At 43.7% G+C, this 27286-nt stretch overlaps 1 protein-coding gene across 2 annotated transcripts in view; it reads right to left on the reverse strand.

The window, feature by feature from the left end:
• The window catches only part of LDHD (lactate dehydrogenase D), a 668169-nt gene that overhangs the window by 137019 nt on the left and 503864 nt on the right, over positions 1–27286 (reverse strand). For both annotated transcript variants that reach the window (XM_088448610.1, XM_088448611.1), the window contains exon 7: positions 20666–20794. In XM_088448610.1, coding sequence (XP_088304736.1) covers positions 20666–20794 — 129 coding nt within the window. The remainder of the gene's footprint in view (positions 1–20665; positions 20795–27286) is intronic.

Here is a 27286-nt window from a genome sequence, read left to right on the forward strand (position 1 = left end):
ACCAGGAGAGTAGTGCTGTATTAACCAGCTGGGTAACTATACCAGGACAGTATTGCTTTAATACCCAGCTGGGTAACTATACCAGGACTGTATTGCTCTAATAACCAGCTGGGTAACTATACCAGGACAGTATTGCTGTAATAACCAGCTGGGTAACTATACCAGGACAGCATTGCTGTAACAACCAGCTGGGTAACTATACCAGGACAGTATTGCTCTAATAACCAGCTGGGTAACTATACCAGGATAGTATTGCTGTAATAACCAGCTGGGTAACTATACCAGGAGAGTAGTGCTGTAATAACCAGCTGGGTAACTATACCAGGAGAGTAGTGCTGTAAAAACCAACTGGGTAACTATAACAGGAGAGTAGTGCTGTAATAACCTGCGGGGAAACAATACCAGGACAGTATTGCTTTAATACCCAGCTGGGTATCTATACCAGGACAGTATTGCTGTAATAACCAGCTGGGTAACTATACCAGGACAGTATTACTCTAATAACCAGCTGGGTAACTATACCAGGACAGTTTTGCCCTAACAACCAGATGTGTAATTATACCAGGACAGTATTGCTTTAATACTCAGCTGGGTAACTATACCAGGACAGTATTGCTGTAATAACCAGCTGGGTAACTATACCAGGATAGTATTGCTCTAATAACCAGCTGGATAACTATACTTGGACAGTATTGCTGTAATAACCAGCTGTATAACTATACCAGGACAGTATTGCTGTAATAACCAGCTCGGTAACTATACCTGGACAGTATTGCTGTAATAACCAGCTGGGTAACTATACCAGGACAGTATTGCTCTTATAACCAGCAGGGCAACTATACCAGGACAGTATTGCTCTAATAACCAGCTGGGTTAGTCTACCAGGACAGTATTGCTCTAATAACCAGCTGGGTAACTATACCAGGACAGTATTGCGGTAATATCCAGCTGGGTAACTATACCAGGACAGTATTGCTGTAAGATCCAGCTGGGTAACTATACCAGGAGAGTAGTGCTGTAGTAACCAGCTGGGTAACTATACCAGGACAGCATTGCTGTAATAACCAGCTGGGTAACTATACCAGGACAGTATTGCTCTAATAACCAGCTGGGTAACTATACCAGGATAGTATTGCTGTAATAACCTGCTGGGTAACTATACCAGGAGAGTAGTGCTGTAGTAACCAGCTGGGTAACTATACCAGGACAGTATTGCTTTAATACCCAGCTGGGTAACTATACCAGCACTGTATTGCTGTAACAACCAGCTGGGTAACTATACCAGGACTGTATTGCTCTAATAACCAGCTGGGTAACTATACCAGGACAGTATTGCTGTAATAACCAGCTGGGTAACTATACCAGGACAGCATTGCTGTAACAACCAGCTGGGTAACTATACCAGGACAGTATTGCTCTAATAACCAGCTGGGTAACTATACCAGGACAGTATTGCTGTAAGATCCAGCTGGGTAACTATACCAGGAGAGAAGTGCTGTAGTAACCAGCTGGGTAACTATACCAGGACAGCATTGCTGTAATAACCAGCTGGGTAACTATACCAGGACAGTATTGCTCTAATAACCAGCTGGGTAACTATACCAGGATAGTATTGCTGTAATAACCTGCTGGGTAACTATACCAGGAGAGTAGTGCTGTAGTAACCAGCTGGGTAACTATACCAGGACAGTATTGCTTTAATACCCAGCTGGGTAACTATACCAGGACAGTATTGCTGTAATAACCAGCTGGGTAACTATACCAGGACAGTATTGCTGTAATAACCAGCTGGGTAACTATACCAGGACAGTATTGCTGTAATAACCAGCTGGGTAACTATACCAGGACAGTATTGCTGTAATAACCAGCTGGGTAACTATACCAGGACAGTATTGCTCTTATAACCAGCTGGGCAACTATACCAGGACAGTATTGCTCTAATAACCAGCTGGGTAACTATACCAGGACAGTATTGCTGTAATAACCAGCTGGGTAACTATACCAGGACAGTGTTGCTCTAATAGCCAGCTGGGTAACTATACCAGGACAGTGTTGTTGTGATAACCAGCTCGGTAACTATACCAGGACAGTGTTGCTTTAATATCCAGCTGGGTAACTATACCATGACAGTATTGCTGTACTTTCCAGCTTGGTAACTATACCAGGACAGTATTGCTGTAATAACCAGCTGGTTAACTAGACCAAGACAGTGTTGCTCTAATAGCCAGCTGGGTAACTATACCAGGACAGTGTTGTTGTGATAACCAGCTCGGTAACTATACCAGGACAGTATTGCTTTAATACCCAGCTGGGTAACAATACAAAGACAGTATTGCTGTAATAACCAGCTGGGTAACTATACCAGGACAGTATTGCTCTAATAACTAGCTGGGTAACTATACCAGGACAGTATTGCTCTAATAACCAGTTGTGTAACTATACCAGGACAGTAGTGCTGTAATAACCAGCTGGGTAACTATACCAGGACAGTATTGCTCTAATAACTAGCTGGGTAACTATACCAGGACAGTATTGCTCTAATAACCAGTTGTGTAACTATACCAGGAAAGTAGTGCTGTAATAACCAGCTGGGTAACTATACCAGGACAGCATTGATGTAACAACCAGCTGGGTAACTATACCAGGACATTATTGCTGTAATAACCAGCTGGGTTACTCCACCAGGACAGTATTGCTCTAATAACCAGCTGGGTAACTATACCAGGACAGTATTGCGGTAATATTCAGCTGGGTAACTATACTAGGAGAGTAGTGCTGTAATATCCAGCTGGGTAACTATACCAGGACAGTATTGCTGTAATAACCAGCTGGGTAACAGTACCAGGACAGTGTTCCTGTAATAACCAGCTGGGTAACTATACCAGGACAGTAGTGCTGTAATAACCAGCTGGGTAACTATACCAGGACAGTATTGCTGTAAGATCCAGCTGGGTAACTATACCAGGAGAGTAGTGCTGTAATATCCAGCTGGGTAACTATACTAGGACAGCATTGCTGTAATAACCAGCTGGGTAACTATACCAGGACAGTATTGCTCTAATAACCAGCTGGGTAACTATACCAGGATAGTATTGCTGTAATAACCAGCTGGGTAACTATACCAGGAGAGTAGTGCTGTATTAACCAGCTGGGTAACTATACCAGGACAGTATTGCTTTAATACCCAGCTGGGTAACTATACCAGGACTGTATTGCTCTAATAACCAGCTGGGTAACTATACCAGGACAGTATTGCTGTAATAACCAGCTGGGTAACTATACCAGGACAGCATTGCTGTAACAACCAGCTGGGTAACTATACCAGGACAGTATTGCTCTAATAACCAGCTGGGTAACTATACCAGGATAGTATTGCTGTAATAACCAGCTGGGTAACTATACCAGGAGAGTAGTGCTGTAATAACCAGCTGGGTAACTATACCAGGAGAGTAGTGCTGTAAAAACCAGCTGGGTAACTATAACAGGAGAGTAGTGCTGTAATAACCTGCTGGGAGACAATACCAGGACAGTATTGCTTTAATACCCAGCTGGGTATCTATACCAGGACAGTATTGCTGTAATAACCAGCTGGGTAACTATACCAGGACAGTATTACTCTAATAACCAGCTGGGTAACTATACCAGGACAGTTTTGCCCTAACAACCAGATGTGTAATTATACCAGGACAGTATTGCTTTAATACTCAGCTGGGTAACTATACCAGGACAGTATTGCTGTAATAACCAGCTGGGTAAGTATACCAGGATAGTATTGCTCTAATAACCAGCTGGATAACTATACTTGGACAGTATTGCTGTAATAACCAGCTGTATAACTATACCAGGACAGTATTGCTGTAATAACCAGCTCGGTAACTATACCTGGACAGTATTGCTGTAATAACCAGCTGGGTAACTATACCAGGACAGTATTGCTCTTATAACCAGCAGGGCAACTATACCAGGACAGTATTGCTCTAATAACCAGCTGGGTTAGTCTACCAGGACAGTATTGCTCTAATAACCAGCTGGGTAACTATACCAGGACAGTATTGCGGTAATATCCAGCTGGGTAACTATACCAGGACAGTATTGCTGTAAGATCCAGCTGGGTAACTATACCAGGAGAGTAGTGCTGTAGTAACCAGCTGGGTAACTATACCAGGACTGTATTGCTCTAATAACCAGCTGGGTAACTATACCAGGACAGTATTGCTGTAATAACCAGATGGGTAACTATACCAGGACAGCATTGCTGTAACAACCAGCTGGGTAACTATACCAGGACAGTATTGCTCTAATAACCAGCTGGGTAACTATACCAGGACAGCATTGCTGTAATAACCAGCTGGGTAACTATACCAGGACAGTATTGCTCTAATAACCAGCTGGGTAACTATACCAGGATAGTATTGCTGTAATAACCTGCTGGGTAACTATACCAGGAGAGTAGTGCTGTAGTAACCAGCTGGGTAACTATACCAGGACAGTATTGCTTTAATACCCAGCTGGGTAACTATACCAGGACAGTATTGCTGTAATAACCAGCTGGGTAACTATACCAGGACAGTATTGCTGTAATAACCAGCTGGGTAACTATACCAGGACAGTATTGCTGTAATAACCAGCTGGGTAACTATACCAGGACAGTATTGCTGTAATAACCAGCTGGGTAACTATACCAGGACAGTATTGCTCTTATAACCAGCTGGGCAACTATACCAGGACAGTATTGCTCTAATAACCAGCTGGGTAACTATACCAGGACAGTATTGCTGTAATAACCAGCTGGGTAACTATACCAGGACAGTGTTGCTCTAATAGCCAGCTGGGTAACTATACCAGGACAGTGTTGTTGTGATAACCAGCTCGGTAACTATACCAGGACAGTGTTGCTTTAATATCCAGCTGGGTAACTATACCAGGACAGTATTGCTGTACTTTCCAGCTGGGTAACTATACCAGGACAGTATTGCTGTAATAACCAGCTGGTTAACTAGACCAAGACAGTGTTGCTCTAATAGCCAGCTGGGTAACTATACCAGGACAGTGTTGTTGTGATAACCAGCTCGGTAACTATACCAGGACAGTATTGCTTTAATACCCAGCTGGGTAACAATACAAAGACAGTATTGCTGTAATAACCAGCTGGGTAACTATACCAGGACAGTATTGCTCTAATAACTAGCTGGGTAACTATACCAGGACAGTATTGCTCTAATAACCAGTTGTGTAACTATACCAGGACAGTAGTGCTGTAATAACGAGCTGGGTAACTATACCAGGACAGTATTGCTCTAATAACTAGCTGGGTAACTATACCAGGACAGTATTGCTCTAATAACCAGTTGTGTAACTATACCAGGAAAGTAGTGCTGTAATAACCAGCTGGGTAACTATACCAGGACAGCATTGATGTAACAACCAGCTGGGTAACTATACCAGGACATTATTGCTGTAATAACCAGCTGGGTTACTCCACCAGGACAGTATTGCTCTAATAACCAGCTGGGTAACTATACCAGGACAGTATTGCGGTAATATTCAGCTGGGTAACTATACTAGGAGAGTATTGCTGTAATAACCAGCTGGGTAACAGTACCAGGACAGTGTTCCTGTAATAACCAGCTGGGTAACTATACCAGGACAGTAGTGCTGTAATAACCAGCTGGGTAACTATACCAGGACAGTATTGCTGTAAGATCCAGCTGGGTAACTATACCAGGAGAGTAGTGCTGTAATATCCAGCTGGGTAACTATACTAGGACAGCATTGCTGTAATAACCAGCTGGGTAACTATACCAGGACAGTATTGCTCTAATAACCAGCTGGGTAACTATACCAGGATAGTATTGCTGTAATAACCAGCTGGGTAACTATACCAGGAGAGTAGTGCTGTATTAACCAGCTGGGTAACTATACCAGGACAGTATTGCTTTAATACCCAGCTGGGTAACTATACCAGGACTGTATTGCTCTAATAACCAGCTGGGTAACTATACCAGGACAGTATTGCTGTAATAACCAGCTGGGTAACTATACCAGGACAGCATTGCTGTAACAACCAGCTGGGTAACTATACCAGGACAGTATTGCTCTAATAACCAGCTGGGTAACTATACCAGGATAGTATTGCTGTAATAACCAGCTGGGTAACTATACCAGGAGAGTAGTGCTGTAATAACCAGCTGGGTAACTATACCAGGAGAGTAGTGCTGTAATAAACAGCTGGGTAACTATAACAGGAGAGTAGTGCTGTAATAACCTGCTGGGAAACAATACCAGGACAGTATTACTTTAATACCCAGCTGGGTATCTATACCAGGACAGTATTGCTGTAATAACCAGCTGGGTAACTATACCAGCACAGTATTACTCTAATAACCAGCTGGGTAACTATACCAGGACAGTTTTGCCCTAACAACCAGATGTGTAATTATACCAGGACAGTATTGCTTTAATACTCAGCTGGGTAACTATACCAGGACAGTATTGCTGTAATAACCAGCTGGGTAACTATACCAGGATAGTATTGCTCTAATAACCAGCTGGATAACTATACTTGGACAGTATTGCTGTAATAACCAGCTGTATAACTATACCAGGACAGTATTGCTGTAATAACCAGCTCGGTAACTATACCTGGACAGTATTGCTGTAATAACCAGCTGGGTAACTATACCAGGACAGTATTGCTCTTATAACCAGCAGGGCAACTATACCAGGACAGTATTGCTCTAATACCCAGCTGGGTTAGTCTACCAGGACAGTATTGCTCTAATAACCAGCTGGGTAACTATACCAGGACAGTATTGCGGTAATATCCAGCTGGGTAACTATACCAGGACAGTATTGCTGTAAGATCCAGCTGGGTAACTATACCAGGAGAGTAGTGCTGTAGTAACCAGCTGGGTAACTATACCAGGACAGCATTGCTGTAATAACCAGCTGGGTAACTATACCAGGACAGTATTGCTCTAATAACCAGCTGGGTAACTATACCAGGATAGTATTGCTGTAATAACCTGCTGGGTAACTATACCAGGAGAGTAGTGCTGTAGTAACCAGCTGGGTAACTATACCAGGACAGTATTGCTTTAATACCCAGCTGGGTAACTATACCAGCACTGTATTGCTGTAATAACCAGCTCGGTAACTATACCAGGACAGTATTGCTGTAATATCCAGCTGGGTAACTATACCAGGACTGTATTGCTCTAATAACCAGCTGGGTAACTATACCAGGACAGTATTGCTGTAATAACCAGCTGGGTAACTATACCAGGACAGCATTGCTGTAACAACCAGCTGGGTAACTATACCAGGACAGTATTGCTCTAATAACCAGCTGGGTAACTATACCAGGACAGTATTGCTGTAATTACCAGCTGGGTAACTATACCAGGACAGCATTGCTGTAACAACCAGCTGGGTAACTATACCAGGACAGTATTGCTCTAATAACCAGCTGGGTAACTATACCAGGATAGTATTGCTGTAATAACCAGCTGGGTAACTATACCAGGAGAGTAGTGCTGTAATAACCAGCTGGGTAACTATACCAGGAGAGTAGTGCTGTAAAAACCAGCTGGGTAACTATAACAGGAGAGTAGTGCTGTAATAACCAGCTGGGTAACTATACCAGGACAGTATTGCTCTAATAACCAGCTGGGTAACTATACCTGGACAGTGTTCCTGTAATAACCAGCTGGGTAACTATACCAGGACAGTAGTGCTGTAATAACCAGCTGGGTAACTATACCAGGACAGTATTGCTGTAAGATCCAGCTGGGTAACTATACCAGGAGAGTAGTGCTGTAATAACCAGCTGGGTAACTATACCAGGACAGCATTGCTGTAATAACCAGCTGGGTAACTATACCAGGACTGTATTGCTAATAACCAGCTGGGTAACTATACCAGGAGAGTAGTGCTGTAAAAACCAGCTGGGTAACTATAACAGGAGAGTAGTGCTGTAATAACCAGCTGGGAAACAATACCAGGACAGTATTGCTTTAATACCCAGCTGGGTATCTATACCAGGACAGTATTGCTGTAATAACCAGCTGGGTAACTATACCGGGACAGTATTGCTGTAATAACCAGCTGGGTAACTATACCAGGACAGCATTGCTGTAACAACCAGCTGGGTAACTATACCTGGACAGTATTGCTCTAATAACCAGCTGGGTAACTATACCAGAATAGTATTGCTGTAATAACCAGCTGGGTAACTATACCAGGAGAGTAGTGCTGTAATAACCAGCTGGGTAACTATACCAGGAGAGTAGTGCTGTAAAAACCAGCTGGGTAACTATAACTGGAGAGTATTGCTGTAATAACCAGCTGGGAAACAATACCAGGACAGTATTGCTTTAATACCCAGCTGGGTATCTATACCAGGACAGTATTGCTCTAATAACCAGCTGGGTAACTATACCAGGACAGTTTTGCTCTAATAACCAGTTGTGTAATTATACCAGGACAGTATTGCTGTAATAACCAGCTGGGTAACTATACCAGGACAGTATTGCTGTACTATCCAGCTGGGTAACTATACCAGGACAGTATTGCTGTAATAACCAGCTGGTTAACTAGACCAGGACAGTATTGATCTTATAACCAGCTGGGCAACTATACCAGGACAGTATTGCTCTAATAACCAGCTGGGTAACTATACCAGGACAGTATTGCTGTAATAACCAGCTGGGTAACTATACCAGGACAGTGTTGCTCTAATAGCCAGCTGGGTAACTATACCAGGACAGTGTTGTTGTGATAACCAGCTCGGTAACTATACCAGGACAGTGTTGCTTTAATATCCAGCTGGGTAACTATACCAGGACAGTATTGCTGTACTTTCCAGCTGGGTAACTATACCAGGACAGTATTGCTGTAATAACCAGCTGGTTAACTAGACCAAGACAGTATTGCTCTTATAACCAGCTGGACAACTATACCAGGACAGAATTGCTCTTATAACCAGCTGGGTAACTATACCAGGACAGTTCTACTCTAATAACCAGCTGGGTAACTATACCAGGACAGTATTGCGGTAATATCCTGCTGGGTAACTATACCAGGACAGTAGTGCTGTAATATCCAGCTGGGTAACTATACTAGGAGAGTAGTGCTGTAATAACCAGCTGGGTAACTATACCAGGACAGTATTGCTGTAATAACCAGCTGGGTAAATATACCAGGACAGTATTGCTCTAATAACCAGCTGGGTAACTATACCTGGACAGTGTTTCTGTAATTACCAGCTGGGTAACTATACCAGGACAGTAGTGCTGTAATAACCAGCTGGGTAACTATACCAGGACAGTATTGCTGTAAGATCCAGCTGGGTAACTATACCAGGAGAGTAGTGCTGTAATAACCAGCTGAGTAACTATACCAGGACAGCATTGCTGTAATAACCAGCTGGGTAACTATACCAGGACTGTATTGCTGTAACAACCAGCTGGGTAACTATACCTGGACTGTATTGCTCTAATAACCAGCTGGGTAACTATACCAGGACAGTATTGCTGTAATAACCAGCTGGGTAACTATACCAGGACAGCATTGCTGTAACAACCAGCTGGGTAACTATACCAGGACAGTATTGCACTAATAACCAGCTGGGTAACTATACCAGGAGACTAGTGCTGTAATAACCAGCTGGGTAACTATACCAGGAGAGTAGTGCTGTAATAACCAGCTGGGAAACAATACCAGGACAGTATTGCTTTAATACTCAGCTGGGTAACTATACCAGGACAGTATTGCTGTAATAACCTGCTTGGTAACTATACCAGGATAGTATTGCTCTAAAAACCAGCTGGATAACTATACTAGGACAGTATTGCTGTAATAACCAGCTGGATAACTATACCAGGACGGTATTGCTGTAATAACCAGCTGGGTAACTATACCGGGACAGTATTGCTCTAATAACCAGCTGGGTAACTATACCAGGACAGTATTGCTGTAATAACCAGCTGGGTAACTATACCAGGACAGTATTGCTCTAATAACCAGCTGGGTAACTATATGAGGATAGTATTGCTCTTATAACCAGCTGGGCAACTATACCAGGACAGTATTGCTCTAATAACCAGCTGGGTAACTATACCAGGACAGTGTTGCTCTAATAACCAGCTGGGTAACTATACCAGGACAGTGTTGCTGTGATAACCAGCTGGTTAACTATACCAGGACAGTGGTGCATTAATAACTAGCTGGGTAACTATACCAGGACAGTATTGCTGTACTATCCAGCTGGGTAACTATACCAGGACAGTATTGCTGTAATAACCAGCTGGTTAACTAGACCAGGACAGTATTGCTCTTATAACCAGCTGGGCAACTATACCAGGACAGTATTGCTCTAATAACCAGCTGGGTAACTATACCAGGACAGTTCTACTCTAATAACCAGCTGGGTAACTATACCAGGACAGTAGTGCTGTAAATACCAGCTGGGTAACTATACCAGGACAGTATTGCTGTAATAACCAGCTGGGTAACTATACCAGGACAGTATTGCTCTAATAACCAGCTGGGTAACTATACCAGGACAGTATTGCTGTAATAACCAGCTGGGTAACTATACCAGGACAGTATTGCTCTAATAACCAGCTGTATAACTATACCAGGACAGTATTGCTGTATTAACCAGCTCTTTAACTATACCAGGACAGTATTGCTGTAATAACCAGCTCGGTAACTATACCAGGACAGTATTGCTCTTATAACCAGCAGGGCAACTATACCAGGACAGTATTGCTCTAATAACCAGCTGGGTTAGTCTACCAGGACAGTATTGCTCTAATAACCAGCTGGGTAACTATACCAGGACAGTATTGCTGTAATATCCAGCTGGGTAACTATACCAGGACAGTATTGCTGTAAGATCCAGCTGGGTAACTATACCAGGAGAGTAGTGCTGTAGTAACCAGCTGGGTAACTATACCAGGACAGTATTGCTGTAATATCCAGCTGGGTAACTATACCAGGACAGTATTGCTGTAAGATCCAGCTGGGTAACTATACCAGGAGAGTAGTGCTGTAATAACCAGCTGGGTAACTATACCAGGACAGTATTGCTCTAATAACCAGCTGGGTAACTATACCAGGATAGTATTGCTGTAATAACCTGCTGGGTAACTATACCAGGAGAGTAGTGCTGTAGTAACCAGCTGGGTAACTATACCAGGACAGTATTGCTATAATACCCAGCTGGGTAACTATACCAGCACTGTATTGCTGTAACAACCAGCTGGGTAACTATACCAGGACTGTATTGCTCTAATAACCAGCTGGGTAACTATACCAGGACAGTATTGCTGTAATAACCAGCTGGGTAACTATACCAGGACAGCATTGCTGTAATAACCAGCTGGGTAACTATACCAGGACAGTATTGCTCTAATAACCAGCTGGGTAACTATACCAGGATAGTATTGCTGTAATAACCAGCTGGGTAACTATACCAGGAGAGTAGTGCTGTAATAACCAGCTGGGTAACTATACCAGGAGAGTAGTGCTGTAAAAACCAGCTGGGTAACTATAACAGGAGAGTAGTGCTGTAATAACCAGCTGGGTAACTATACCAGGACAGTATTGCTCTAATAACCAGCTGGGTAACTATACCTGGACAGTGTTCCTGTAATAACCAGCTGGGTAACTATACCAGGACAGTAGTGCTGTAATAACCAGCTGGGTAACTATACCAGGACAGCATTGCTGTAATAACCAGCTGGGTCACTATACCAGGACTGTATTGCTAATAACCAGCTGGGTAACTATACCAGGAGAGTAGTGCTGTAAAAACCAGCTGGGTAACTATAACAGGAGAGTAGTGCTGTAATAACCAGCTGGGAAACAATACCAGGACAGTATTACTTTAATACCCAGCTGGGTATCTATACCAGGACAGTATTGCTGTAATAACCAGCTGGGTAACTATACCAGGACAGTATTGCTGTAATAACCAGCTGGGTAACTATACCAGGACAGCATTGCTGTAACAACCAGCTGGGTAACTATACCAGGACAGTATTGCTCTAATAACCAGCTGGGTAACTATACCAGGATAGTATTGCTGTAATAACCAGCTGGGTAACTATACCAGGACAGTTTTGCTCTAATAACCAGTTGTGTAATTATACCAGGACAGTATTGCTGTAATAACCAGCTGGGTAACTATACCAGGACAGTATTGCTGTACTATCCAGCTGGGTAACTATACCAGGACAGTATTGCTGTAATAACCAGCTGGTTAACTAGACCAGGACAGTATTGATCTTATAACCAGCTGGGCAACTATACCAGGACAGTATTGCTATAATAACCAGCTGGGTAACTATACCAGGACAGTATTGCTTTAATATCCAGCTGGGTAACTATACCAGGACAGTATTGCTGTACATTCCAGCTGGGTAACTATACCAGGACAGTATTGCTGTAATAACCAGCTGGTTAACTAGACCAAAACAGTATTGCTCTTATAACCAGCTGGGCAACTATACCAGGACAGAATTGCTCTTATAACCAGCTGGGTAACTATACCAGGACAGTTCTACTCTAATAAACAGCTGGGTAACTATACCAGGACAGTATTGCGGTAATATCCAGCTGGGTAACTATACCAGGACAGTAGTGCTGTAATATCCAGCTGGGTAACTATACCAGGAGAGTAGTGCTGTAATAACCAGCTGGGTAACTATACCAGGACAGTATTGCTGTAATAACCAGCTGGGTAACTATACCAGGACAGTATTGCTCTAATAACCAGCTGGGTAACTATACCTGGACAGTGTTCCTGTAATAACCAGCTGGATAACTATACCAGGACAGTAGTGCTGTAATAACCAGCTGGGTAACTATACCAGGACAGTATTGCTGTAAGATCCAGCTGGGTAACTATACCAGGAGAGTAGTGCTGTAATAACCAGCTGGGTAACTATACCAGGACAGCATTGCTGTAATAACCAGCTGGGTAACTATACCAGGACTGTATTGCTGTAACAACCAGCTGGGTAACTATACCTGGACTGTATTGCTCTAATAACCAGCTGGGTAACTATACCAGGACAGTATTGCTGTAATAACCAGCTGGGTAACTATACCAGGACAGCATTGCTGTAACAACCAGCTGGGTAACTATACCAGGACAGTATTGCACTAATAACCAGCTGGGTAACTATACCAGGAGACTAGTGCTGTAATAACCAGCTGGGTAACTATACCAGGAGAGTAGTGCTGTAAAAACCAGCTGGGTAACTATAACAGGAGAGTAGTGCTGTAATAACCAGCTGGGAAACAATACCAGGACAGTATTGCTTTAATACCCAGCTGGGTATCTATACCAGGACAGTATTGCTGTAATAACCAGCTGGGTAACTATACCAGGACAGTATTGCTCTAATAAACAGCTGGGTAATTATACCAGAACAGTATTGCTTTAATACTCAGCTGGGTAACTATACCAGGACAGTATTGCTGTAATAACCAGCTGGGTAACTATACCAGGATAGTATTGCTCTAAAAACCAGCTGGATAACTATACTAGGACAGTATTGCTGTAATAACCAGCTGGATAACTATACCAGGACGGTATTGCTGTAATAACCAGCTGGGTAACTATACCAGGACAGTATTGCTGTAATAACCAGCTGGGTAACTATACCGGGACAGTATTGCTCTAATAACCAGCTGGGTAACTATACCAGGACAGTATTGCTGTAATAACCAGCTGGGTAACTATACCAGGACAGTATTGCTCTAATAACCAGCTGGGTAACTATATGAGGATAGTATTGCTCTTATAACCAGCTGGGCAACTATACCAGGACAGTATTGCTCTAATAACCAGCTGGGTAACTATACCAGGACAGTATTGCTGTAATAACCAGCTGGGTAACTATACCAGGACAGTGTTGCTCTAATAACCAGCTGGGTAACTATACCAGGACAGTGTTGCTGTGATAACCAGCTGGTTAACTATACCAGGACAGTGGTGCATTAATAACTAGCTGGGTAACTATACCAGGACAGTATTGCTGTACTATCCAGCTGGGTAACTATACCAGGACAGTATTGCTGTAATAACCAGCTGGTTAACTAGACCAGGACAGTATTGCTCTTATAACCAGCTGGGCAACTATACCAGGACAGTATTGCTCTAATAACCAGCTGGGTAACTATACCAGGACAGTTCTACTCTAATAACCAGCTGGGTAACTATACCAGGACAGTAGTGCTGTAATTACCAGCTGGGTAACTATACCAGGACAGTATTGCTGTAATAACCAGCTGGGTAACTATACCAGGACAGTATTGCTCTAATAACCAGCTGGGTAACTATACCAGGACAGTATTGCTGTAATAACCAGCTGGGTAACTATACCAGGACAGTATTGCTGTAATAACCAGCTTGGTAACTATACCAGGACAGTATTGCTATAATAACCAGCTGGGTAACTATACCAGGACAGTATTTCTCTAAGAACCAGCTGGGTAACTATACCAGGACAGTATTGCTGTAATAACCAGCTGGGTAACTATACCAGGACAGTATTGCTCTAATAACCAGCTGGGTAACTATACCAGGATAGTATTGCTGTAATAACCAGCTGGGTAACTATACCAGGAGAGTAGTGCTGTAATAACCAGCTGGGTAACTATACCAGGAGAGTAGTGCTGTAAAAACCAGCTGGGTAACTATAACAGGAGAGTAGTGCTGTAATAACCAGCTGGGTAACTATACCAGGACAGTATTGCTCTAATAACCAGCTGGGTAACTATACCTGGACAGTGTTCCTGTAATAACCAGCTGGGTAACTATACCAGGACAGTAGTGCTGTAATAACCAGCTGGGTAACTATACCAGGACAGCATTGCTGTAATAACCAGCTGGGTCACTATACCAGGACTGTATTGCTAATAACCAGCTGGGTAACTATACCAGGAGAGTAGTGCTGTAAAAACCAGCTGGGTAACTATAACAGGAGAGTAGTGCTGTAATAACCAGCTGGGAAACAATACCAGGACAGTATTACTTTAATACCCAGCTGGGTATCTATACCAGGACAGTATTGCTGTAATAACCAGCTGGGTAACTATACCAGGACAGTATTGCTGTAATAACCAGCTGGGTAACTATACCAGGACAGCATTGCTGTAACAACCAGCTGGGTAACTATACCAGGACAGTATTGCTCTAATAACCAGCTGGGTAACTATACCAGGATAGTATTGCTGTAATAACCAGCTGGGTAACTATACCAGGACAGTTTTGCTCTAATAACCAGTTGTGTAATTATACCAGGACAGTATTGCTGTAATAACCAGCTGGGTAACTATACCAGGACAGTATTGCTGTACTATCCAGCTGGGTAACTATACCAGGACAGTATTGCTGTAATAACCAGCTGGTTAACTAGACCAGGACAGTATTGATCTTATAACCAGCTGGGCAACTATACCAGGACAGTATTGCTATAATAACCAGCTGGGTAACTATACCAGGACAGTATTGCTTTAATATCCAGCTGGGTAACTATACCAGGACAGTATTGCTGTACATTCCAGCTGGGTAACTATACCAGGACAGTATTGCTGTAATAACCAGCTGGTTAACTAGACCAAAACAGTATTGCTCTTATAACCAGCTGGGCAACTATACCAGGACAGAATTGCTCTTATAACCAGCTGGGTAACTATACCAGGACAGTTCTACTCTAATAAACAGCTGGGTAACTATACCAGGACAGTATTGCGGTAATATCCAGCTGGGTAACTATACCAGGACAGTAGTGCTGTAATATCCAGCTGGGTAACTATACCAGGAGAGTAGTGCTGTAATAACCAGCTGGGTAACTATACCAGGACAGTATTGCTGTAATAACCAGCTGGGTAACTATACCAGGACAGTATTGCTCTAATAACCAGCTGGGTAACTATACCTGGACAGTGTTCCTGTAATAACCAGCTGGATAACTATACCAGGACAGTAGTGCTGTAATAACCAGCTGGGTAACTATACCAGGACAGTATTGCTGTAAGATCCAGCTGGGTAACTATACCAGGAGAGTAGTGCTGTAATAACCAGCTGGGTAACTATACCAGGACAGCATTGCTGTAATAACCAGCTGGGTAACTATACCAGGACTGTATTGCTGTAACAACCAGCTGGGTAACTATACCTGGACTGTATTGCTCTAATAACCAGCTGGGTAACTATACCAGGACAGTATTGCTGTAATAACCAGCTGGGTAACTATACCAGGACAGCATTGCTGTAACAACCAGCTGGGTAACTATACCAGGACAGTATTGCACTAATAACCAGCTGGGTAACTATACCAGGAGACTAGTGCTGTAATAACCAGCTGGGTAACTATACCAGGAGAGTAGTGCTGTAAAAACCAGCTGGGTAACTATAACAGGAGAGTAGTGCTGTAATAACCAGCTGGGAAACAATACCAGGACAGTATTGCTTTAATACCCAGCTGGGTATCTATACCAGGACAGTATTGCTGTAATAACCAGCTGGGTAACTATACCAGGACAGTATTGCTCTAATAAACAGCTGGGTAATTATACCAGAACAGTATTGCTTTAATACTCAGCTGGGTAACTATACCAGGACAGTATTGCTGTAATAACCAGCTGGGTAACTATACCAGGATAGTATTGCTCTAAAAACCAGCTGGATAACTATACTAGGACAGTATTGCTGTAATAACCAGCTGGATAACTATACCAGGACGGTATTGCTGTAATAACCAGCTGGGTAACTATACCAGGACAGTATTGCTGTAATAACCAGCTGGGTAACTATACCGGGACAGTATTGCTCTAATAACCAGCTGGGTAACTATACCAGGACAGTATTGCTGTAATAACCAGCTGGGTAACTATACCAGGACAGTATTGCTCTAATAACCAGCTGGGTAACTATATGAGGATAGTATTGCTCTTATAACCAGCTGGGCAACTATACCAGGACAGTATTGCTCTAATAACCAGCTGGGTAACTATACCAGGACAGTATTGCTGTAATAACCAGCTGGGTAACTATACCAGGACAGTGTTGCTCTAATAACCAGCTGGGTAACTATACCAGGACAGTGTTGCTGTGATAACCAGCTGGTTAACTATACCAGGACAGTGGTGCATTAATAACTAGCTGGGTAACTATACCAGGACAGTATTGCTGTACTATCCAGCTGGGTAACTATACCAGGACAGTATTGCTGTAATAACCAGCTGGTTAACTAGACCAGGACAGTATTGCTCTTATAACCAGCTGGGCAACTATACCAGGACAGTATTGCTCTAATAACCAGCTGGGTAACTATACCAGGACAGTTCTACTCTAATAACCAGCTGGGTAACTATACCAGGACAGTAGTGCTGTAATTACCAGCTGGGTAACTATACCAGGACAGTATTGCTGTAATAACCAGCTGGGTAACTATACCAGGACAGTATTGCTCTAATAACCAGCTGGGTAACTATACCAGGACAGTATTGCTGTAATAACCAGCTGGGTAACTATACCAGGACAGTATTGCTGTAATAACCAGCTTGGTAACTATACCAGGACAGTATTGCTATAATAACCAGCTGGGTAACTATACCAGGACAGTATTTCTCTAAGAACCAGCTGGGTAACTATACCAGGACAGTATTGCTGTAATAACCAGCTGGGTAACTATACCAGGACAGTATTGCTGTAATAACCTGCTGGGTAACTATACCAGGACAGTATTGCTCTAATAACCAGCTGGGTAACTATACCAGGACAGTATTTCTCTAATAACCAGCTGGATAACTATACCTGGACAGTAGCTAATAATAACCAGCTGGGTAACTATACCCGGACAGTATTGCTGTACTATCCAGCTGGGTAACTATACCAGGACAGTATTGCTGTAATAATCAGCTGGGTAACTATACCAGGACAGTGTTGCTCTAATAACCAGCTGGGTAACTATACCAGGACAGTGTTGCTGTAATAACCAGCTGGTTAACTATACCTGGACTGTATTGCTGTAATAACCAGCTGGGTAACTATACCAGGACAGTATTGCTGTAATAACCAGCTGGTTAACTATACCAGGACAGTATTGCTGTAATAACCAGCTGGTTAACTGTACCTGGACAGTGTTGCTGTAATAACCAGCTGGGTAATTATTCCAGGACAATATTGCTGTAATATCAGCTGGGTAACTATACCAGTACAGTATTGCTGTAATAACCAGCTGGGTAACTATACCAGTACAGTATTGCTGTAATAACCAGCTGGGTAACTATACCAGGACAGTATTGCTGTAATAACCAGCTGGGTAACTATAACAGGACAGTATTGCTGTAATAACCAGCTGGGTAACTATATCAGGACAGTATTGCTGTAATAACCAGCTGGGTAACTATACCAGGACAGTTCTACTCTAATAACCATCTGGGTAACTATACCAGGACAGTAGTGCTGTAATACCCAGCTGGGTAACTATACCAGGACAGTATTGCTGCAATAACCAGCTGGGTAACTATACCAGGACAGTATTGCTCTAATAACCAGCTGGGTAACTATACCAGGACAGTATTGCTGTAATAACCAGCTGGGTAACTATACCAGGACAGTATTGCTGTAATAACCAGCTGGGTAACTATACCAGGACAGTATTGCGGTAATATCCAGCTGGGTAACTATACCAGGACAGTAGTGCTGTAATAACCAGCTCGGTAACTATACCAGGACAGTATTGCTCTAATAACCAGCTGGGTAACTATATCAGGATAGTATTGCTGTAATAACCAGCTTGCTAACTATACCAGCACAGTATTGCTCTAATAACCAGCTGGGTAACTATACCAGGACAGTATTGCTGTAATAACCAGCTGGGTAACTATACCAGGACAGTGTTGCTCTAATAACCAGCTGGATAACTATACCTGGACAGTAGCTAATAATAACCAGCTGGGTAACTATACCCGGACAGTATTGCTGTACTATCCAGCTGGGTAACTATACCAGGACAGTATTGCTGTAATAACCAGCTGGGTAACTATACCAGGACAGTATTGTTGTAGTAACCAGCTGGGTAACTATACCAGGACAGTATTGCTGTAATAACCAGCTGGGTAACTATACCAGGATAGTATTGCTCTATTAACCAGCTGGGTAACTATTCCAGGACAATATTGCTGTAATAACCAGCTGGGTAACTATACCAGTACAGTATTGCTGTAATAACCAGCTTGGTAACTATACCAGGATAGTATTGCTCTATTAACCAGCTGGGTAACTATTCCAGGACAATATTGCTGTAATAACCAGCTGGGTAACTATACCAGGACAGTATTGCTGTAATAACCAGCTGGGTAACTATACCAGGATAGTGTTGCTCTATTAACCAGCTGGGTAACTATTCCAGGACAATATTGCTGTAATAACCAGCTGGGTAACTATACCAGTACAGTATTGCTGTAATAACCAGCTGGGTAACTATACCAGGACAGTATTGCTGTAATAACCAGCTGCGTAACTATACCAGGACAGTATTGCTGTAATAACCAGCTGGGTAACTATACCAGGATAGTATTGCTCTATTAACCAGCAGGGTAACTATTCCAGGACAATATTGCTGTAATAACCAGCTGGGTAACTATACCAGGACAGTATTGCTGTAATAACCACTTGGGTAACTATACCAGGATAGTATTGCTGTAATAACCAGCTGGGTAACTATACCCGGACAGTATTGCTGTAATAACCAGCTGGGTAACTATACCAGGACAGTGTTGCTGTAATAACCAGCTGGGTAACTATTCCATGACAATATTGCTGTAATAACCAGCTGGGTAACTATACCAGGACAGTATTGCTCTATTAACCAGCTGGGTAACTATTCTAGGACAATATTGCTGTAATAACCAGCTGGGTAACTATACCAGGACAGTATTGCTGTAATAAACAGCTGGGTAACTATACCAGGACAGTATTGCTGTAATAACCAGCTGGGTAACTATTCCAGGATTAAAGACTCTGCTTAACTGAAGAATCTTTGCACCAGTTCTGAATGGGGCCTCTAGAAATGAACATATCAGACTATGCACATAGTATAACCCTAACTATTAGTAAACACAATTTTATCTGTATGAAGAGGTGGATGTGGTTTTCTGATATAAAGATTGTGATAAAATGAGAACTTAATATAATTTATAGGACTTGCTTATATGTGTATTATAACTTTGGACTTAGTGTGTAATAAATAATTTGTTTTATTCATATGTGCTCCTGAATATTATCCGTATTGTGATTTGGAGTGTGGTGTGGGCCCCCTGCACCCATTATAGTATAGTATGGTATGTGTGCATTCATATGTGATGTGACCAATACAAATACATAAGTCATACTTACCTACTTTCCCGGGCCCACCTACTGAGTGATACTGGGTGGTCCGATGACGCGATTTGCGCTGAATTGCATCATCGTAGCCCCGTCCCTGCTTTACAATGCTGGTTATCTCAGTATTGTATAGTGGGGCCGCGATGACGTGTTCGCGCCACCATGCCTCCACACCACCCACCATTGCCACACCCCCTGCTGTGCCAACCTGGCTGCCCCCTTCAGAAAGTCAGCAAGTATGGTATAAGTACCTACCTGTCTGCTGCACCTGGTCCTTCACTTCATTCTCTCTGCCGTGGAACTCCAGGAAGAGAGTGGGGAACACAGGATAGTCCAGCTCATTATATGTATTACATGCATCGATCATGACATCATCTAGGAACTCTGCATAAAAACATAAAATAACAAGTAAATATTAAGTACAGATTGTTATTTAGGAAACATTTCACTTTAAAGAAATAAGAAAAGTAAGAACATGTATTGAGAATGACATTACAACATGACGATCTAAGCTGTGAGACCAGAGCCGGAACTAGACATTTTGATGCCCTGTGTCAGAGAGAGCAATGGCGCCCCCCTCTCCCCATTTTTCAAAACACCCACAATAGGGGAATGGCCTCATGAGGAAGGGCCAAGGAAGAGATAGGGGAGGCCAGGAGATGCTGGGGATAAATAGGGACATAATATAGTGCACCTGAGAGAGGGCCATGGCCTCATGAGGAAGGGCCAAGGAAGAGATAGGGGAGGCCAGGAGATGCCGGGGATAAATAGGGACATAATATAGTGCACCTGAGAGAGGACCATGGCCTCATGGGGAAGGGCCAGGGAAGAGATAGGGGAGGCCAGGAGATGCTGGGGATAAATAGGGACATAATATAGTGCACCTGAGAGAAGGCCATGGCCTCATGGGGAAGGGCCAAGGAAGAGATAGGGGAGGCCAGGAGATGCTGGGGATAAATAGGGACATAATATAGTGCACCTGAGAGAGGGCCATGGCCTCATGAGGAAGGGCCAAGGAAGAGATAGGGGAGGCCAGGAGATGCCGGGGATAAATAGGGACATAATATAGTGCACCTGAGAGAGGACCATGGCCTCATGGGGAAGGGCCAGGGAAGAGATAGGGGAGGCCAGGAGATGCTGGGGATAAATAGGGACATAATATAGTGCACCTGAGAGGGCCATGGCCTCATGGGGAAGGGCCAAGGAAGAGATAGGGGAGGCCAGGAGATGCCGGGGATAAATAGGGACATAATATAGTGCACCTGAGAGAGGACCATGGCCTCATGGGGAAGGGCCAGGGAAGAGATAGGGGAGGCCAGGAGATGCCGGGGATAAATAGGAACATAATATAGTGCACCTGAGAGAGGGCAATGGCCTCATGGGAAAGGGCCAGGGAAGAGATAGGAGAGGCCAGGAGATGCTGGGGATAAATAGGGACATAATATAGTGCACCTGAGAGAGGGCCATGGCCTCATGGGGAAGGGCCAGGGAAGAGATAGGGGAGGCCAGGAGATGCCGGGGATAAATAGGGACATAATATAGTGCACCTGAGAGAGGGCCATGGCCTCATGGGGAAGGGCCAGGGAAGAGATAGGGGAGGCCAGGAGATGCCGGGGATAAATAGGGACATAATATAGTGCACCTGAGAGAGGGCCATGGCCTCATGGGGAAGGGCCAGGGAAGAGATAGGGGAGGCCAGGAGATGCCGGGGATAAATAGGGACATAATATAGTGCACCTGAGAGAGGGCCATGGCCTCATGGGGAAGGGCCAGGGAAGAGATAGGGGAGGCCAGGAGATGCCGGGGATAAATAGGAACATAATATAGTGCACCTGAGAGAGGGCAATGGCCTCATGGGGAAGGGCCAGGGAAGAGATAGGGGAGGCCAGGAGATGCTGGGGATAAATAGGGACATAGTATAGTGCACCTGAGAGAGGGCCATGGCCTCATGGGGAAGGGCCAGGGAAGAGATAGGGGAGGCCAGGAGATGCTGGGGATAAATAGGGACATAGTATAGTGCTCCTGAGAGAGGGATGTGGCCTCATGGGGAAGGGCCAGGGAAGAGATAGGGGAGGCCAGGAGATGCTGGGGATAAAATAAGAGGAAGCTACAAAGTGAGAATTATAATTAACAGAAAATTGACAGCCCAAACAGCGCCCCCTGCCCTGCGTTGCCATGGCACAGGTCGCACTACCTTAGTTACGGCCCTGGTACACATATTCCACAGCGCTTTTTGGTCACTCACATCAGTCCCTGCCCCAGTGGAGCTTACACTCAATATTCACTACCAGATGCTCACACACAAGTACGGAGAGAACATACAAACATCATGTAGTTAGGGCCATAGTGGGAATCGAAGCCAAGAACTCAGAACTGTGAGGCAGTAATGCTAACTATTACACCACCTGTCACTGCTACATATTTGCCCCCCTGCAGCACATCGGGGTTTGCCAGGTTTAGAATGCAGTGTCCAGCTGGACTCATCATGGCTGCAGGTGGCTGTGCACCAGACTTGTCTTCTGTAACTTGTGGTGTTTTACAGATGCAGCGAGAATCTCTCCGAGTTCTGAAGGTTTATGTTATCTGGGAAGGTTTATGTTATCTGGGAAGGTTTATGTTAGCTGGGAAGGTTTATGTTATCTGGGAAGGTTTATGTTATCTGGGAAGGGTACTTCCAGAGGTTATGACCCTTACACATGGTGAAATGCTTGGTATCCATACAAACACACCATCCCCATATCTCCATACACATTATGAACACAGTGACAAAAGAAACATGATACCTGGTGAAATACATACAGCTACACAGTTGATTAGTGAAACAGCTGGTTTCCATATTTTGGTAGCACTAGATCCCACCAGGATTGCTCGGGGTTCTTTAAATTTTAGATACATCCAAGATCTTGCTAAATTAATAGATAATATCACCGAGATGTATGATGACACGTTCAGGTATACAGGTAAGGAGTTACAGGCTTATAAGAAAGAACTTGTGCAACATAGGCTAGTGTTAAATTATTTAATGGCTGTTACTGGAGGGTACTGTGTGACTTTAGCCACCCAATTTGGTGTCAAGTCTTGCACGTACATCACCAATAACACTAGTGACCCCAAGGGGGTGATAGACCGGAAGATGGATGAAATTGTGCAGCTGAAATGGGAATTTCGAAAGAACCATAATGCTTCACTAGCTGAAGTAGAGGAAAAGGTAGAAGAGTGGTTCTCTTGGTTGAATCCTGTGAGATGGTTCTCTGGTCCAGGAGAGTGGGTCCAGGAACTGATTGCTATTGTGGGTAAGCTCCTGATCCTCATACTTATTGTCATCCTAGTAATTGGCTTATATGTCAGGTGTGTTTGTAATGTCTTGAAGTGTGGAAAATGTACAAGGCCAAACAGAGAAAAACAGAGATTATGATGGCGGTAAGCAATGATAGTATGGATACCAAGGTCAAGGAAGAACTGCATTACAACCCTGAATTAGAGTGTAGCATCAGATGATAGAATATGGAACCATGTGGTCAATCATGAATGTATTGTTAAAGTTATTTTCAAACATCCTAGATAATGTAGTCTCAAGTCCCCAAACTTCCTTTATAGGTTCGATGAGATCCCACATCCTACCAATGATCCCTATAGATCCGCAGATGGCGTATAAGGGTTGTTCTACCCTCTTGAAATGCATTATTAACAGTTCAGTGACCTACTTGTGTCACACCATTTATAACCTTGAATAATACATTATTATGCATGACTACAAAAGGTTAAGATCAGAGTGTGATAGTGTATTGTCTGCTATCAAAGGGTGGACTGTCGAAGTCAAATAATTGGTTATGATCGTATGTAATTATTATCTGATGAGCTAGTCATCTGTGGGCTGATAAAGAGTAGATCAGACGCTACTCTGCATCGGCGAAATCCGATTCTCACAAATGCGTATATGTATATTTATATCTATGCAAGGTTTAGTCAGTGATGAGAAACAGGTTCTGGGTACATGTCTGTGACTAATAATTAAAATATACAAAGATACTATGAGGTGTTTAGGAATATTTAAATTGCAAAGTTAGAGACAATTGTCAGAAGTTTGACTATCGTTAGCAATTGTATGCCTTGTGTTCAATGCTATTGTAGTTAATAGGGACTGACATTTACATTCTAAATAAGCATAGGGGAGCCTTTGTTGAGTTATCAGACTTCTTGACTCCTGCAAAGGCTTGCTATGCCACATGTGAGCAAACAATTCATTGTATATGACTCCTTGGAATTAGATTCAGACAGATATAATATCAAAAATGCCAGTTAATGGATAAAGAAATATATATATATATATTAATATATATATTAGGGGTGAGCGGGTTCGGATTTCTGAAATCCGAACCCCCCCGAGCCCCCCCGATCCGAGTCCGATCCGAATCAGGCTCGACTTTTCCCGCCTGACTCGGATCTGAAATCGAGGCAAAACGTCATCATCCCGCCTTCCGAGTCTCGCGGGTTTTGGATCCTATATAAGGTACCCACGTCGGCGCCATTTTCTCACTCGGCTGTGGACAGTGAAGAGGGAGGGTGGGAGTTAGGGCTGTGTAGTGTAGTGTAGTGTAGTGCTGCTGTTGTCCACTACTTCAAAGTCCATAGGGGCTGGCTGTGTTGTGCTGTGCTGCTGTTGTTAATAGGGGCTGTGTCCACTACTTCAAAGTCCATAGGGGCTGGCTGGACTGTGTTGTGCAGTCAGTTCTCCATAGGGGCTGTGTCCACTCCAAAGTCCTGTGCAGTGTCCCAGTCCTAAAGAGGTGCTGTAGTGTTGTCCAGGGGGTGCTCTGTCCATCAGGGGTGCTCCCCCCAAGTGCTAAAAAAATAATATATTTTCTGTGTTTGTGAATTGTGTGCGCAGTAGCCGCACGTGCATCAACAAAGTAGTGCCAAGCGTGCGCCTGTGTCATAAGTAAAGGGCCGGCTGGCTTGACCGTTAAAGGGTGCTGTAACCCCCGAAAGTACACTCCAGTCCAAACCAAAAAAAAATTATTTTCTGTGTTTGTGAATTGTGTGCGCAGTAGCCGCACGTGCATCAACAAAGTAGTGCCAAGCGTGCGCCTGTGTCATAAGTAAAGGGCCGGCTGGCTTGACCGTTAAGGGTGCTGTAACCCCCGAAAGTACACTCCAGTCCAAACCCAAAAAAAAATTATTTTCTGTGTTTGTGAATTGTGTGCGCAGTAGCCGCACGTGCATCAACAAAGTAGTGCCAAGCGTGCGCCTGTGTCATAAGTAAAGGGCCGGCTGGCTTGACCGTTAAGGGTGCTGTAACCCCCGAAAGTACACTCCAGTCCAAACCAAAAAAAAAATTATTTTCTGTGTTTGTGAATTGTGTGCGCAGTAGCCGCACGTGCATCAACAAAGTAGTGCCAAGCGTGCGCCTGTGTCATAAGTAAAGGGCCGGCTGGCTTGACCGTTAAAGGGTGCTGTAACCACCGAAAGTACACTCCAGTCCAAACCAAAAAAAAAATTATTTTCTGTGTTTGTGAATTGTGTGCGCAGTAGCCGCACGTGCATCAACAAAGTAGTGCCAAGCGTGCGCCTGTGTCATAAGTAAAGGGCCGGCTGGCTTGACCATTAAAGGGTGCTGTAACCCCCAAAGTACACTCCAGTCCAAACCGAAAAAAAAATATTTTCTGTGTTTGTGAATTGTGTGCGCAGTAGCCGCACGTGCATCAACAAAGTAGTGCCAAGTGTGCGCCTGTGTCATAAGTAAAGGGCCGGCTGGCTTGACCGTTAAAGGGTGCTGTAACCCCCGAAAGTACACTCCAGTCCAAACCAAAAAGAAAATTATTTTCTGTGTTTGTGAATTGTGTGCGCAGTAGCCGCACGTGCATCAACAAAGTAGTGCCAAGCGTGCGCCTGTGTCATAAGTAAAGGGCCGGCTGGCTTGACCGTTAAAGGGTTCTGTAACCCCCAAAGTACACTCCAAACCAAAAAAAAATATATTTTCTGTGTTTGTGACTTGTGTGCACTGTGGCTGCACGTGCATCAACAAAGGAGCAGCGCCAAGTGTGCGCCTGTGTCCCATAAGTAAAGAGCCGGCTGGCTCATTTCTTAAAGGGTGGTGTAACCCACAAAGTGCACTACTCTCCAGCAAAAATAAAAAAATATTTTCTGTGTTTGTGTGCGCTTTAGCCGCACGTATATATATCAATATAACATAAATGGAGGACCAAACTTTCTCTGATAAAAATAAAATAGGGAAAGATCAAGAACCACTTCCTACTAGTGCTGTTGCTGCTGCTGGGAGTTGTTCATCATCCCAGAGAGGAAGTAGGAACATCACTACTTTTACTAAACAATTGACCCTCCAACAGTCCCTAGCGATGAGGATGAAGTACGACAGCAGTCATCCTGAAGCAAAACGTATAACTGAGGCCTTGACTGCTATGTTGGTGTTAGACGTGCGTCTGGTATCCGACATTAGTGCAGTGGGATTTAGACAATTGATGGAGGTAGTGTGTCCTCGGTTCCAAATCCCGTCTAGATTCCACCTGCATCCTCAAAGCAGCAGCGACAAGCGTGCGTCTGTCTGTTAAAGGGTGGTGACACCCTCAAAGTGTGCTACACAAACAATTAAAATATTGTTCTTTTTTTTTCTGTCTTTGTGAATTGTGTGGGCTGTAGCCGCACTTGCATCCTCAAAGCAGCAGCGACAAGCGTGCATCTGTCTGTTAAAGGGTGTTGTAACTCTCAAAGTGCTCCAAAAAATAAAAAAAATTTTTTTAATGTGTTTGTGACTTGTGTGCGATGTAGCCACACTTGCATCCTCAAAGCAGCAGCGACAAGCGTGCGTCTGTCTGTTAAAGGGTGGTGACACCCTCAAAGTGTGCTACACAAACAATA

This window comes from Taudactylus pleione, unplaced genomic scaffold (assembly GCF_031769625.1).
Source record: "Taudactylus pleione unplaced genomic scaffold, aTauple2 ptg000461l, whole genome shotgun sequence".
NCBI lineage: Eukaryota > Metazoa > Chordata > Amphibia > Anura > Myobatrachidae > Taudactylus > Taudactylus pleione.